This window comes from Tachyglossus aculeatus, chromosome 4, assembly GCF_015852505.1.
Source record: "Tachyglossus aculeatus isolate mTacAcu1 chromosome 4, mTacAcu1.pri, whole genome shotgun sequence".
In the NCBI taxonomy this organism is placed as follows: Eukaryota; Metazoa; Chordata; class Mammalia; order Monotremata; family Tachyglossidae; genus Tachyglossus; species Tachyglossus aculeatus.
The window spans coordinates 30,145,483-30,158,908 of record NC_052069.1 but is presented as its reverse complement, the minus strand read 5'-3'; the positions used below and the strand labels follow the sequence as shown (position 1 = coordinate 30,158,908).

The 13,426-nt window shown below is 44.2% G+C and overlaps 1 protein-coding gene across 2 annotated transcripts in view; it reads left to right on the top strand.

The window, feature by feature from the left end:
* The window catches only part of USP33 (ubiquitin specific peptidase 33), a 97,477-nt gene extending 89,294 nt beyond the window's left edge, over positions 1-8,183 (top strand). For both annotated transcript variants that reach the window (XM_038745200.1, XM_038745201.1), the window contains exons 22-24: positions 1,431-1,533; positions 4,633-4,701; positions 7,839-8,183. In XM_038745200.1, coding sequence (XP_038601128.1) covers positions 1,431-1,533; positions 4,633-4,701; positions 7,839-7,996 — 330 coding nt within the window. In that variant the 3' untranslated portion in view covers positions 7,997-8,183. The remainder of the gene's footprint in view (positions 1-1,430; positions 1,534-4,632; positions 4,702-7,838) is intronic.
* Positions 8,184-13,426: the final 5,243 nt, after the last annotated feature.

Below are 13,426 nucleotides of genomic sequence, written 5' to 3'. Positions count from 1 at the left end.
TAGTCATCAGCTTACGTTTCCTGTGAATACATATACATCACAGCATACTTTGAGTGCCACAAATAACTCAAACCATCTTTAATGCAGAATGCATTTAATGCAGAATCTCTGACCTAATGCAAAAGATTTGCCTTTGCTATCATATTCTTTCCTTGTATTTAATTTCTTTGGCACAGCATGCTTGAATCCCAGCTTATTTTTGGAGTGCATCTTTAGCTCTCCATTCAATCAACAGAATCTTACTGTAATTTCAATGTAGACTACAATAGTCTACGACTGCTCTCCTGCAACATGTAACCAACTGTATGTCATTGATATTTACAAGAAAAGCAACAGCTCAGAAACATGAAGCATATGGTATTATAAGAGGCCTCCCCTCCCCTAGTTTCTAAAGACCAATGAAAAACCTAATTTTTTTTCCCCCAGGGGTCAGGATTTCTTAACCCAAATCATGTTATATCATTGTGAAATGGTAGAAGAAAAGGGAGTATTTATACTTTTTCAATATCGGGAAATGGAATAAGGATTTTTGCTTGTCCTTAGAAGAAATTGACTGGAAAGATTCATAGCTTGGGAAGTGGAGTGGGATGATTGTCCTTTCCAGTTATTCAATTTACGTATAAGGGTAATGAAGAAATAAGAGAAAACTTCCAAAGGACTTAAAATCCTAAGCTAGTAATAGGCAATAACTGCCATGTAATAGGCAGTTTTTTTCTCCAAAGTGCATACACACTGTCAGAGTAGGTGGACAGTTGGCTTCAAGGCACCTAAAGGCAGGCGGGAAAAAATTTGGCTTTCACCTGTCTTAACTGTATTGATATGTGACTTATTAGATAGCTAATGGAAGTGGGAGTTGCTAGAAATATCTTCATATCAATAAGCTCTGAAGCATTGAAAAGTGATCGGTTGTATGTGTGTGGACAGCACCTTAACCAAGAGATTGCATGTTTATTGGTCCAGGATTCCCCCAAATTGACAGTTGCTTCTCACTCCCCTATGATCCCTTCTCTTTTTCCCACTCTGCCACTAGCCTGTTTGTTGGTGGGGAAAGTCTGAAATTCTATTAATCACATAGGCCTGGAACTCAGGATTTCCAGGGCAACATGGGGGAGGATGTTAATCTTGTCCATTGGTCCCTGTTAATGTTAGGTTGGTGCTTAATGTTCAATATTGGGAGATTCTGCCTCAGAAAGAGTTGAACCAAAAACTTTTAAAACAAACAGTGATCTTCCTTCTTGTAGATGCTGTGACTATCTCAGATAGATTAATATTGACTCAATTCAGCATCCATATTCTTTGAGATTTTCAGTCATACCATTCTTCGAGCATTGAGAGTATTTAAAATTAGCCTCAGTAGAAGCCGGGGAAAAGAATAGAAAATTCAGAGTAGAGAACCTCGTGAGGTGCATACTAATTCCTTTTTTCCTCAGCTCAACAGGGCATTCCAAGAAGAGGAATCGCCAGCCATTTTTTATTGCATCAGTATGCAGTGGTTTAGAGAGTGGGAAGGTTTTGTGAAGGGCAAAGATGGAGGTAAGTGACTCTTGGGTGGGGAATAGAATAATTATTTTACCTTCATTTTTGAAGACAGTCGGTCATGACGTCTTTCCTGAATTGTCCCGCGCTCCCTTCTGATATTACATTGTAGAGATAAAGAAGCTGTTGAAGAACATATTAGAGTTAAATATTGAAAAGAGTCAATATTTGTAAATCCAACAATGATCTGCTCTTATTAATAATAATAATAATAATAATGATGGCATTTATTAAGTGCTTACTATGTGCAAAGTACTGTTCTAAGCGCTGGGGAGGTTACAAGGTAAAAAAGTCAATATTTGTATATCCAACAATTATCTGCTCTTATTATTAATAACTGTTGTATTTAAGCACTTGCTATGTGCCAAGTACCATACTAAGCACTGGTGTACTTAGATAATCAGGTCAGACAAAGTCCCTGTCCCGCCTGTGGCTCCCAGTAGTGAGACCAGGGAATTAATCCCCATTATACAGGTGAAGAAACTGAGGTGCAGAGAAGTTGTGACTTGCCCTAGCAGGTAGCGCAGCTGGGTTTAGAATCAAGGTTCCCTGACTCATTCATTCATTCATTCATTCAATCATATTTATTGAGTGCTTACTGTGTGCAGAGCACTGTACTAAGCGCTTGGGAAGTACAAGTTGGCAACTTATAGAGATGGTTCCTACCCAACAGTGGGCTCACAGTCTAGAAGGGGGAGACAGCCAGGCTCTTGCTCTTTGCACTAGGCCACACTGCTTCTAGAGTCCCAGAATCCTAATGAGTCACAAGGAGAAGGCTTTCACATTCCCGGCCCACGTCATCCCCTGGGCCTGGAATGCCCTCCCTCTGCCCATCCGCCAAGCTAGCTCTCTTCCTCCCTTCAAGGCCTTACTGAGAGCTCACCTCCTCCAGGAGGCCTTCCCAGACTGAGCCCCCTCCTTCCTCTCCCCCTCGTCCCCCTCTCCATCCGGCCCCATCTTACCTCCTTCCCTTCCCCACAGCACATGTATATATGTTTGTACATATTTGTTACTCTATTTTACTTGTACATATCTATTCTATTTATTTTATTTTGTTAGTATGGTTTTGTTCTCTGTCTCCCCCTTTTAGACTGTGAGCCCGCTGTTGGGTAGGGACTGTCTCTATATGTTGCCAACTTGTACTTCCCAAGCACTTAGTACAGTGCTCTGCACACAGTAAGCGCTCAATAAATACGATTGATGATGATGATGATTCCTTTGGCACCTCCCTGCTCACCCTCTCCTCTCCCCACTACCCTCCAACAGAGTCCCAGAGGGAAGAAGATGAACCACTAATCCGAAATTCAGTCAATCAGTAGTCTTTATTGAGTGCTTACTGTGTACAGAGCACTGTACTAAGCGCTTGGGAGAGTACAGTACAACAGAGTTGGTAGACATTCATTCATTCATTCAATCGTATGTATTGAGTGCTTACTGTGTGCAGAGCACTGTACTAAGCGCCTGGGAAGTACAAGTTGGCAACGTATAGAGACAGTCCCTACCCAACAGCGGGCTCACAGTCTAGAAGAAAAGTGGACTCTTCTTTTGAAAAACCCTCTTTAAAACGTACTGGCCACTGACGTAGAATAACTTTGCCTGCAACTGTTCCCTCTTAAACCATCTATCAAGAATGGTATTTATTGAGTGCTTACTGTGTACAGAGCAGTGTACTAAGCGCTTGGGAGAGTACAGTACAGCGGAGTTGGTAGACATTCATTCATTCATTCAATCGTATTTATTGAGCGCTTACTGTGTGCAGAGCACTGTACTAAGCGCTTGGGAAGTACAAGTTGGCAACATATAGAGACGGTCCCTACCCAACAGCGGGCTCACAGTCTAGAAGAAAAGTGGATTCTTCTTTTGAAAAACCCTCTTTAAAACGTACTGGCCTCTGACATGAAATAACTGCCTGCAACTGTTCCCTCTTAAACCATCTATCAAGAATGGTATTTATTGAGTGCTTACTGTGTGCAGAGCACTGTACTAAGCGCTTAGGAGATACAATACAACAGAGTTGGGTAGACACATTTCCATTTCCTATGTTCCTGGCCCAGAACGAGCTTACAGTCTGGAGGTCTGTCCGCAAAAGAAACTGTGAAATGACCGAGTATCTCCTTTAGAGTGATCATATTTTAGGGTTCCATCCTGCTTATGTAAACTTTCCACTCTGTCCCGCTTTCAGCGTTTTGGCAGACGGGACCCATCATCCATAGTGCCCTCCAATTCCCTATTGCTTTTGATCTCAGATGCTTAGTACAGTGCTCTGTACCAGTGAGCGCTCAATCTGATTGATAGATCCGCTTCTTCTTCGCTAGTTCCTGCTTAAATGGCCACTTCTGAGGCAACCAGTAAGAGGTGGCGGTGTCACCCCAGAAATCTCCAAGACAGTCGTGGTATTAACTGAACAACTGCTAGGTGCTAGGCATTGGAGGAGATCACGGGATAATGGGATCAGACACAGTCTGATAGTAGCTGCGTCTGAGGGCTCAGCGAGCGGGCCCGTGGACTTGTGCTGCCCAGACAGCAATGAAGGGTGATGGTGACAACTAGCAGCAAGAGCTATTACCTCTCTCTTCCCCACTCCTGTCACCTGTCTCCCCTTAAGACACCACTTCCATCCCTGGACTTCCCCCTGACACCATGTCTGGCCCCGGTATCCCCCACCCTCTCCCCCCACCCACACCACTGGTCATCACGTCCGTTCCTGGTCTCCTGTCTTCTCTGACACCACTCTTGTCCTCCCCCCATTCTTCTTTACTTTCTAGTTTTGTCCCTTCCTCAGCCTCATCACACCTAAGAGTGACCAGATTTTCCTTACAAGCTGTCACTGTCTCCCTTTGTTGGGAGAGGGAGAGTAGGGAAACCATTGAGCTATTCCAATCCATTTAGCTTCCTGGAGTGTGCTGTGTGAGCATCAGCCGCTTCCACTCGCTTCTTCCTCCTATCTTGTTTGGGGCTGGAGTGAAAGTGAGCATTAGGCTGACTTGGTGCCTAAGTTGAGACATTTTGAGCTCAAAACTCAATTTCATAAATTCGTTTAAAAACGTGTACTTTTCAAAAGTCATGCTATCCTTTTTGTTTCCCTTGTTGCCCCAGATCCTCCGGGCCCTATCGATAATTCCAAGATTGCAGCCACAAAATGTGGGAGCGTTGTACTCAAACAAGGTAAGTGTCTAGACTGGGTATTAAAAATGCATTTGAATTTGCGTGTTTTAAAAATGCACAGTGTGTAAAAAAATTTGTCAGTGGTGAAGCTAATGCGAATCCTCTTTGACCTCTCAGTCGCCTTTGACAGGGTGGACCACCCCTTAATGCCATCTGATCTCGGTTTCGCTGGCAGAGTTTGTTTCTGGTTTTCCTCCTACCTCACTAGGTGCTCTTTCCTCATCTCCTTCGCTGAGTCTATTTTCTTTCCTCTCACTTTCTTCCTGTGGCTGTCCCTCAAGGGTCTATTCTGGGTCCCCTACTCTTCTCACTCTATAGAGTAATAATAATAATAATAATAATAATGGCATTTATTAAGCGCTTACTATGTGCAAAGCACTCTTCTAAGCTCTGGGGGGATACAAGGTGATGAGGTTGTCCCACTTGGGGCTCATAGTCTTAATCCCCATTTTACAGATGAGATTAACTGAAGCACAGAGAAGTGAAGTGACTTGCCCAAAGTCACACAGCTGACAAGTGGCGGAGCCGGGATTTGAACCCATGACCTCTGACTCCAAAGCCCGTGCTGTTTCCCACTGAGCCACGCTGCTTCAGAGTAGTCAATCAAATGGTATTTATTAAGTGTTTACTATGTGCAGAGCACTGTACCAAGCACTTGGGAGAGGACAATAGGTAGCAGATACATTCCCTGCCTATGACAAGCTTACAGTTTAGATGGGTAGTCAGCCATTAATATGAATAAATATAATTTAAAGATTATATGTCTGTATTGGTATTCACTGCGGATTGGTTAAAGGAAACCCTCGGGAATGAAGTGAAACAACAAAGACCGTCTGCGTCTGGCAGCTACACTTAAAGCATTAGAAAATTTATCCAACATGGTGTCTTTTAGACTGTGAGCCCACTGTTGGGTAGGAACTGTCTCTATATGTTGCCAACTTGTACTTCCCAAGCGCTTAGTACAGTGCTCTGCACACAGTAAGCGCTCAATAAATACGATTGATTGATTGATTAGGCTTTCGGGAGAGAGTCGGGGTGGCCCGTCAGCTCTGAAAAGGCTGCTAGTGGTCAAAGTGGCTGCTAGTGGACAGCCACCACTGTCGTCTTGAGGCTCTAGTATAAATCCCACCAACCGAGAACAAAAAACATGCAAATGTCAAGGGATTATTGCCCTACTCTGTTGGGTAGCACATCCCCTCCCATAGTTTACGCTACCCCTTCATGTGTTGTCGAGATCAAGACCCCCAAACTGACCTTGCTAGTCCCAACCTCTCTCCCTACCTGGAATCTTGCATTTCCCCTTGCCCGCAGGACATCCAACTTGTACTTCCCAAGCGCTTAGTACAGTGCTCTGCACACAGTAAGTGCTCAATAAATACGATTGTGTGTCTAGACTGTGAGCCCACTGTTGGGTAGGGACCGTCCCTGTATGTTGCCAACTTGTACTTCCCAAGCGCTTAGTACAGTGCTCTACACACAGTAAGTGCTCAATAAATATGATTGAGTTTCTAAACTGTGAGCCCACTGTTGGGTAGGGACCGTCTCTATATGTTGCCAACTTGTACTTCCCAAGCGCTTAGTACAGTGCTCTGCACACAGTAAGTGCTCAATAAATATGATTGAATGAATGAATCTCCCCATGGATGTCCCACAGGCACTTCCAGCTCAGTAATGTCGGACCGAACTCCTCCCCTTCCCTCTTAAACCTTTTCCTCATAGTTCCTCATATGACTTTCCCCTCATAGTTGACATTACCAGTTTTCTGTGTCCCTGAAGGCTAAAACATTGCATTGTCCTTGACTTCTTACTCGTTCAAACTCATATTCATTCATTCCTTGAGTGCTTACTTTGTGCAGAGCACTGTAATAAGTGCTTGGAAGAGAACAGTATAACAGTAAACCGACACATTCCCTGCCTATAACGAGCTTACACAAGTCCCTTTTAGACTGTGAGCCCACTGTTGGGTAGGGACTGTCTCTATATGTTGCCAACTTGTACTTCCCAAGCGCTTAGTACAGTGCTCTGCACACAGTAAGCGCTCAATAAATACGATTGATGATGATGATGATGAGCTTACATTCTATTCACTGTGGTTTTTGTAGCGTGTTTTTATTTTCCAAGGGCTCGCCTTTGTTTTTTTCCCTCACAATAACCGTATGAGGGAAGAAGGTAGAAGGGCAGGTGTTATCATCCCCATTTTAGAGTTGAGGAGACTGAGGTACAGAGAAGGTAAGTGACTTACCCACACACACAACAGGCCAATGGTAGAGCTGGGATTCAAACCCTGGTCTTGCAGCTTCCAGACTGGTGCTGTTCCACTACATCATACAACTCAAGGTGTTTTAATAATAATAATGGCATTTATTAAGCGCTTACTATGTGCAAAGCACTGTTCTAAGCACTGGGGAGGTTACAAGGTGATCAGGTTGTCCCACAGGGGGCTCACAGTCTTAATCCCCATTTTACAGATGAGGTAACTGAGGCCCAGAGAAGTGAAGTGACTTGCCCAAAGTCACACAGCTGACAATTGGCAGAGTCGGGATTTGAACCCATGACCTCTGACTCCAAAGCCCATGCTCTTTCCACTGAGCCACACTGCTTCTCTAAGGATGATGATGTCTCTAAGGAGGGATGAAGGGGCAGGAGTGGTGAGAGGGTGGGGTGTGGGCTGCAGAGGAAGAGAAAACCTCTCCTACTATCAGCTGTTGCCAACTTGTACTTCCCAAGCACTTAGTACAGTGCTCTGCACATAGTAAGCGCTCAATAAATACGATTGATGATGATGAAGTGGCGGAGCCGGGATTTGAACCCATGACCTCTGACTCCAAAGTCCGTGCTCTTTCCATTGAGCCACGCGGCTTCCCAGATGGAGAGCCATGAAACAGTCCTATTTATTGAGCACCTACTGTGTGCAGAACCCTTTACTAAGTGGGCAGTAGAGTTCACCGGAGGAAGAAGACACGATCCCTTCCCACCAGGGAACATTGTTCAGGGCTGGTTCCTCAATAACAGATGATAGAAGCATCAGGCTCCCACGGCTTGAGATCGTCTGCAAAGATCGTCATAACGCACTTTATTACACCAGATATTCCCAAGCCGGCAGTCAACCACCTCTTTGGTTTATTTTCCCCCGTCAGGAGCTGATTCTGGGCAGATTTCCGAAGAAACGTGGAATTTTCTGCAGTCCATATACGGAGGAGGACCAGAAGTGATCCTACGGCCTCCCGTTGCCCCCGTAGAAGCAGAAATGCTCCAGACAGAGGAGAAGATTGAAGTAGAAACTCGGGCTCTATAGGGATCAAGACAAAGTCCAAATGGGAACTTCTTTCCTCTTGCACAAAGAAAAACATTCCTGGATGCATGTTTTTTGTCTTTTTTGTTGTTGTTGCTGCCCCGCTTTCTTCTCTTCCCCTCCTCAATATGCACGCATGCACATGTGTGCACGCATACACGTGCATCATCATCAATCGTATTTATTGAGCGCTTACTGTGTGCAGAGCACTGTACTAAGCGCTTGGGAAGTACAAGTTGGCAACATATAGAGACAGTCCCTACCCAATAGCGGGCTCACAGTCTAAAAGGGGGAGACAGAGAAAAAAACCAAACCTACTAACAAAATAAAATAAATAGAATAGTAAAATAAATGCACACACATGGACCCCCCCACCCCTTGCTCCCTTTTGATCTTTTTTCCTCCCTCCCTGGGCATTATGGTTACAGAAGAATGTGATACCATGTAATATAAGCTGTTATGTTAAACTAAATAAGCCACAAAATATTTCAAACTTAATATTTTTCAAAAGGACATGGTCTATATTATATATCTTGGATAGCCCAATACGTGGACCCCGTGTCGGCGTCGATCTTTTTACTATACGTAAACCCGTGTAGCCTTTGTAGAACTGTAAGATGAACTGAGTGACTTTAAATTACTTTTACAAATCTCCGCTCGCTACCTGACAATTTCTTCTCTACAAACTGCAGCCTATTTTAATTGTACAGTTTTGACGAGTCTAAGTGTAAAAGGAGCCTATTTTAAATTGCTGAAAGTGATAGAAAATTGATACTGATTTCCTACAACTCAGGAAAAGTTAGGGTGTCACTTTTTTGCACTGCAATGTAAAAAGCTAGCCTATTAAAAACGTCCTAGACGTTTTTTTAATTCGAAGGTTTCATGTGTGTAATTAGTCTCGGTGGAACGCATCAGCAAATGTCAGTAATTTATTGCCTTCTAAACTGTAAATCTTAAACTTCAATTCCTATAGTCCTCGATAGTGTTTATTAGTGTCAGTGGCTAAGAAACCCGTTATCTTTAGGTACTTTTTATTTTGAGAGCATGAAGTGTGGAATGTGCTAATAAATGACTTGGTGAAACTGAAGAGCACTTGAGAAATGAAATTGTCTAGCCTCTAATGAAATGCGTAAAGAATTTCTTTTGAATGATCTTAGTTTTGCAGAACTCATTGGCATGATTGTATGATATCAAATGTTGTCAGATGTATTACAGTGCAGATTGCTAATTTGGGAATGTTGAATGGTATTATGCAATTTGGGGGCCGTTATTGTTATCAGCTGAAGCAACAGCTCAAGGCTATTTCAATAAAAATGATCGTAAACTCACTTGAATTTGTGCAGTTTACTCTTGCTATAAATGAAAGATGAAGGATTTTAAATTGCGATCAATTTTCTCAGGACTCAATCTTCTACAATATTAATCAATCAATCAATCAATCGTATTTATTGAGCACTTACTGTGTGCAGAGCACTGTACTAAGCGCTTGGGAAGTACAAGTTGGCAACATATAGAGACGGTCCCTACCCAACAGTGGGCTCACAGTCTAAAAGGGGGAGACAGAGAACAAAACCAAACATACTAACAAAATAAAATAAATAGAACAGATATGCACAATTAAGATAAATAGAGTAATAAATACGTATAAACATATATACATATATACAGGTGCTGTAGGGAAGGGAAGGAGGTAAGATGGGGGGATGGAGAGGGGGACGAGGGGGAGAGGAAGGAAGGGGCTCAGTCTGGGAAGGCCTCCTGGAGGAGGTGAGCTCTCATCATCATCATCAATCATATTTATTGAGCACTTACTGTGTGCAGAGCACTGTACTAAGCACTTGGGAAGTATAAATTGGCAATATATAGAGACAGTCCCTGCCCAACATTGGGCTCACAGTCTAAAAGGGGGAGACAGAGAACAAAACCAAACATACCAACAAAATAAAATAAATAGAATAGATAGGTACAAGTAAAATAAATAATAGAGTAATAAATATGTACAAACATATATACGTATATACAGGTGTTGTGGGGAAGGGAAGGAGGTAAGATGTGGGGGATGGAGAGGGGGATGAGGGGGAGAGGAAGGAAGGGGCTCAGTCTGGGAAGGCCTCCTGGAGGAGGTGAGCTCTCAGCAGGGCCTTGAAGGGAGGAAGAGAGCGAGCTTGGCGGATGGGCAGAGGGAGGGCATTCCAGGCCCGGGGGAGGACGTGGGCCGGGGGTCGATGGTGGGACAGGCGAGAGCAAGGTACGGTGAGGAGATCAGCGGCAGAGGAGCGGCGGGTGCGGGCTATTTGGGCTGGAGAAGGAGAGAAGGGAGGTGAGGTAGGAGGGGGCGAGGGGATGGACAGCCTTGGAGCCCAGGGTGAGGAGTTTCTGCCTGATGCGCAGATTGACTGGTAGCCACTGGAGATTTTTGAGGAGGGGAGTAATATGCTCAGAGCGTTTCTGGACAAAGATAATCCGGGCAGCAGCATGAAGTATGGGGCAGCAGCATGAAGTATGGATTTGATCAAATATTAGATTTGACTTTCATTATTAGGCACGTTTTGTATCATTCATTCACTCAATCGTATTTATTGAGCACTTACTGTGTGCAGAGCACTGTACTAAGCGCTTGGGAAGTACAAGTTGGCAACATACAGAGACAGTACCTACCCCCCAGCGGGCTTACAGTCTAGAAGGGGGAGACAGATAACAAAACATTAATAAAGTAAGTAGAATATCGTTCAGAAACCCAGAGAATGAGTTTTAAACGAAACTGTAACCGGCAATATTACTCTTGCTTTCCATCACCGCTTAGCGTTTCATTTTAGCAAGCAATGTCCATACTGGTACTCTCTTAATTGATGAGCATTTTAGGATATTCATAAAGGATGCAACAAACTGCACAAGGAGTTACTAGGTGCAGTCACTGCCTTCAAGGAGTTTACAATCCAGAAAGGGTTATATGACACATCCATAAATGAGCAATTAAATGTAAAACAAAATTAGTTTCGGTCTCCGCCTTCTAGACCGTGAGCCCACTGTTGGGTAGGGACTGTCTCTATATGTTGCTAAATTGTACTTTCCAAGTGCTTAGTTCAGTGCTCTGCACACAGTAAGCGCTCAATAAATACGATTTGATTGATTGGGAGGAAGCCATCCCTTCTATTTGGAGTTGTGTGCATCAGGACCTTATGTTTGGGCAGGAAAAGTTTCATCTAAGACAATATTTCCTTGACTGGTGTGTGCCCTGAAGTTTTCCCGTCCAACCGTCTTGAACTTTTAGCCCAGTATGTGGTGAAAATCCAAAATGGTGACACCCACAACTAGCCTGCTCCCCACCTAAAAAGAATATGTGTTCTGGATTAGGCAGAGGGTTTAAAACTAACTTTGAGGCAGAGAATAATAAATTGGGAAGGGCAAGGGAGGTGTATATATGTATATATGTTTGTACATATTAATTACTCTTATTTGTACATGTTTATTCTATTTATTTTGTTAATATGTTCTGTTTCGTTCTCTGTCTCCCCCTTCTAGACTGTGAGCCCACTGTTGGGTAGGGACTGTCTGTATATGTTGCCAACTTGTACTTCCCAAGCGCTTAGTACAGTGCTCTGCGCACAGTAAGCGCTCAATAAATACGATTGAATGAATGGCCTCATCGCTGTGCTAGCTTAAGTGGAGTCGAAAAGCGAGGTAAGGTGGGCCATTTGACTCCGTGAGGGGGGTGAGATGGAGGATGATGATGCTGGAGTCTCTCATCAGGAATCATCATCAATCGTATTTATTGAGCGCTGACTATGTGCAGAGCACTGTACTAAGCGCTTGGGAAGTACAAATTGGCAACATATAGAGACGGTCCCTACCCAACAGTGGGGTGGATGAGCCTCAATTCTGATCCTCCAGGACCACAAAAACACCCACCTTTTAGACTGTGAGCCCGCTGTTGGGTAGGGACCGTCTCTATATGTTGCCAACTTGTACTTCCCAAGCGCTTAGTCCAGTGCTCTGCACCCAGTAAGCACTCAAATACGATTGAATGAATGAATGAACAGCAGGTCTCACCTTCTCATCTCTGGCTGCCGTGTTCCCACTGGGCACGGAGTTCAAATAGCAAGTAATAATAACAATAATAATAATTGGCATTTGTTAATAATAATAATAATAATAATGGCATTTGTTAAGCGCTTACTATGTGCAAAGCACTGTTCTAAGCACTGGGGGGGGGGAGACAAGGTGATCAGGTTGTCCCACGTGGGGCTCACAGTCTTAATCCCCATTTTACAGATGAGGGAACTGAGGCTCAGAGAAGTGACTTGCCCAAGGTCACACAGCTGACAAGTGGCGGAGGCGGGATTCGAACCCATGACCTCTGGCTCCCAAGCCCGGGCTCTTTCCACTGAGCCACGCTGCTTCTCTAAGTGCTTACTATGTGCAAAGCACCATTCTAAGCGCTGGGGAGGATACAGGGTGATCAGGTTGTCCCCTGTGGGGCTCACAGTCTTAATCCCCGTTTTACAGATGAGGTAACTGAGGCCCAGGGAAGTTAAGGGACTTGCCCAAGATCACACAGCAGACATGTGGCAGAGTCGGGATTCGAACCCATGACCTCTGACTCCAAAGCCCGGGCTCTTTCCACTGAGCCACGCTGCTTCTCTGGAGGCAGGAATACGGCACGTTGCGAAGCGCATATGCAGTCTGGACCCCCATTGTTAGCCAGCTACGGGCAGAACTGGGACGCGGACCCACCGGTTCTCCTGATTCTAGCTCTCTTCCTCCCTTCAAGGCCCTACTGAGAGCTCACCTCTTCCAGGAGGCCTTCCCAGACTGAGCCCCTTCCTTCCTCTCCCCCTCGTCCCCCTCTCCATCCCCCCATCTTACCTCCTTCCCTTCCCCACAGCACCTGTATATATGTATATATGGTTGTACATATTTATTACTCTATTTTACATGTACATATCTATTCTATTTTATTTTGTTAGTATGTTTGGTTTTGTTCTCTGTCTCCCCCTTTTAGACTGTGAGCCCACTGTTGGGTAGGGACTGTCTCTATATGTTGCCAACTTGTACTTCCCAAGCGCTTAGTACAGTGCTCTACACATAGTAAGTGCTCAATAAATACAATTGATGATGATGATGATGATGATTACTCTATTTTACTTGTACATATCTATTCTATTTATTTTATTTTGTTAGTATGTTTGGTTTTGTTCTCTGTCTCCCCCCTTTTAGACTGTGAGCCCACTGTTGGGTAGGGACTGTCTCTATATGTTGCCAGCTTGTACTTCCCAAGCGCTTAGTACAGTGCTCTGCACACAGTAAGCGCTCAATAAATACGATTGGTGATGATGATGATGATTCCCGGAATGGTATTTCCGCTACACCGGCAGTGGGGCCAACTTGGAGAGAAGTGAATTGGAGAAGACAGTCGGAAGACTGAAAGAGAAC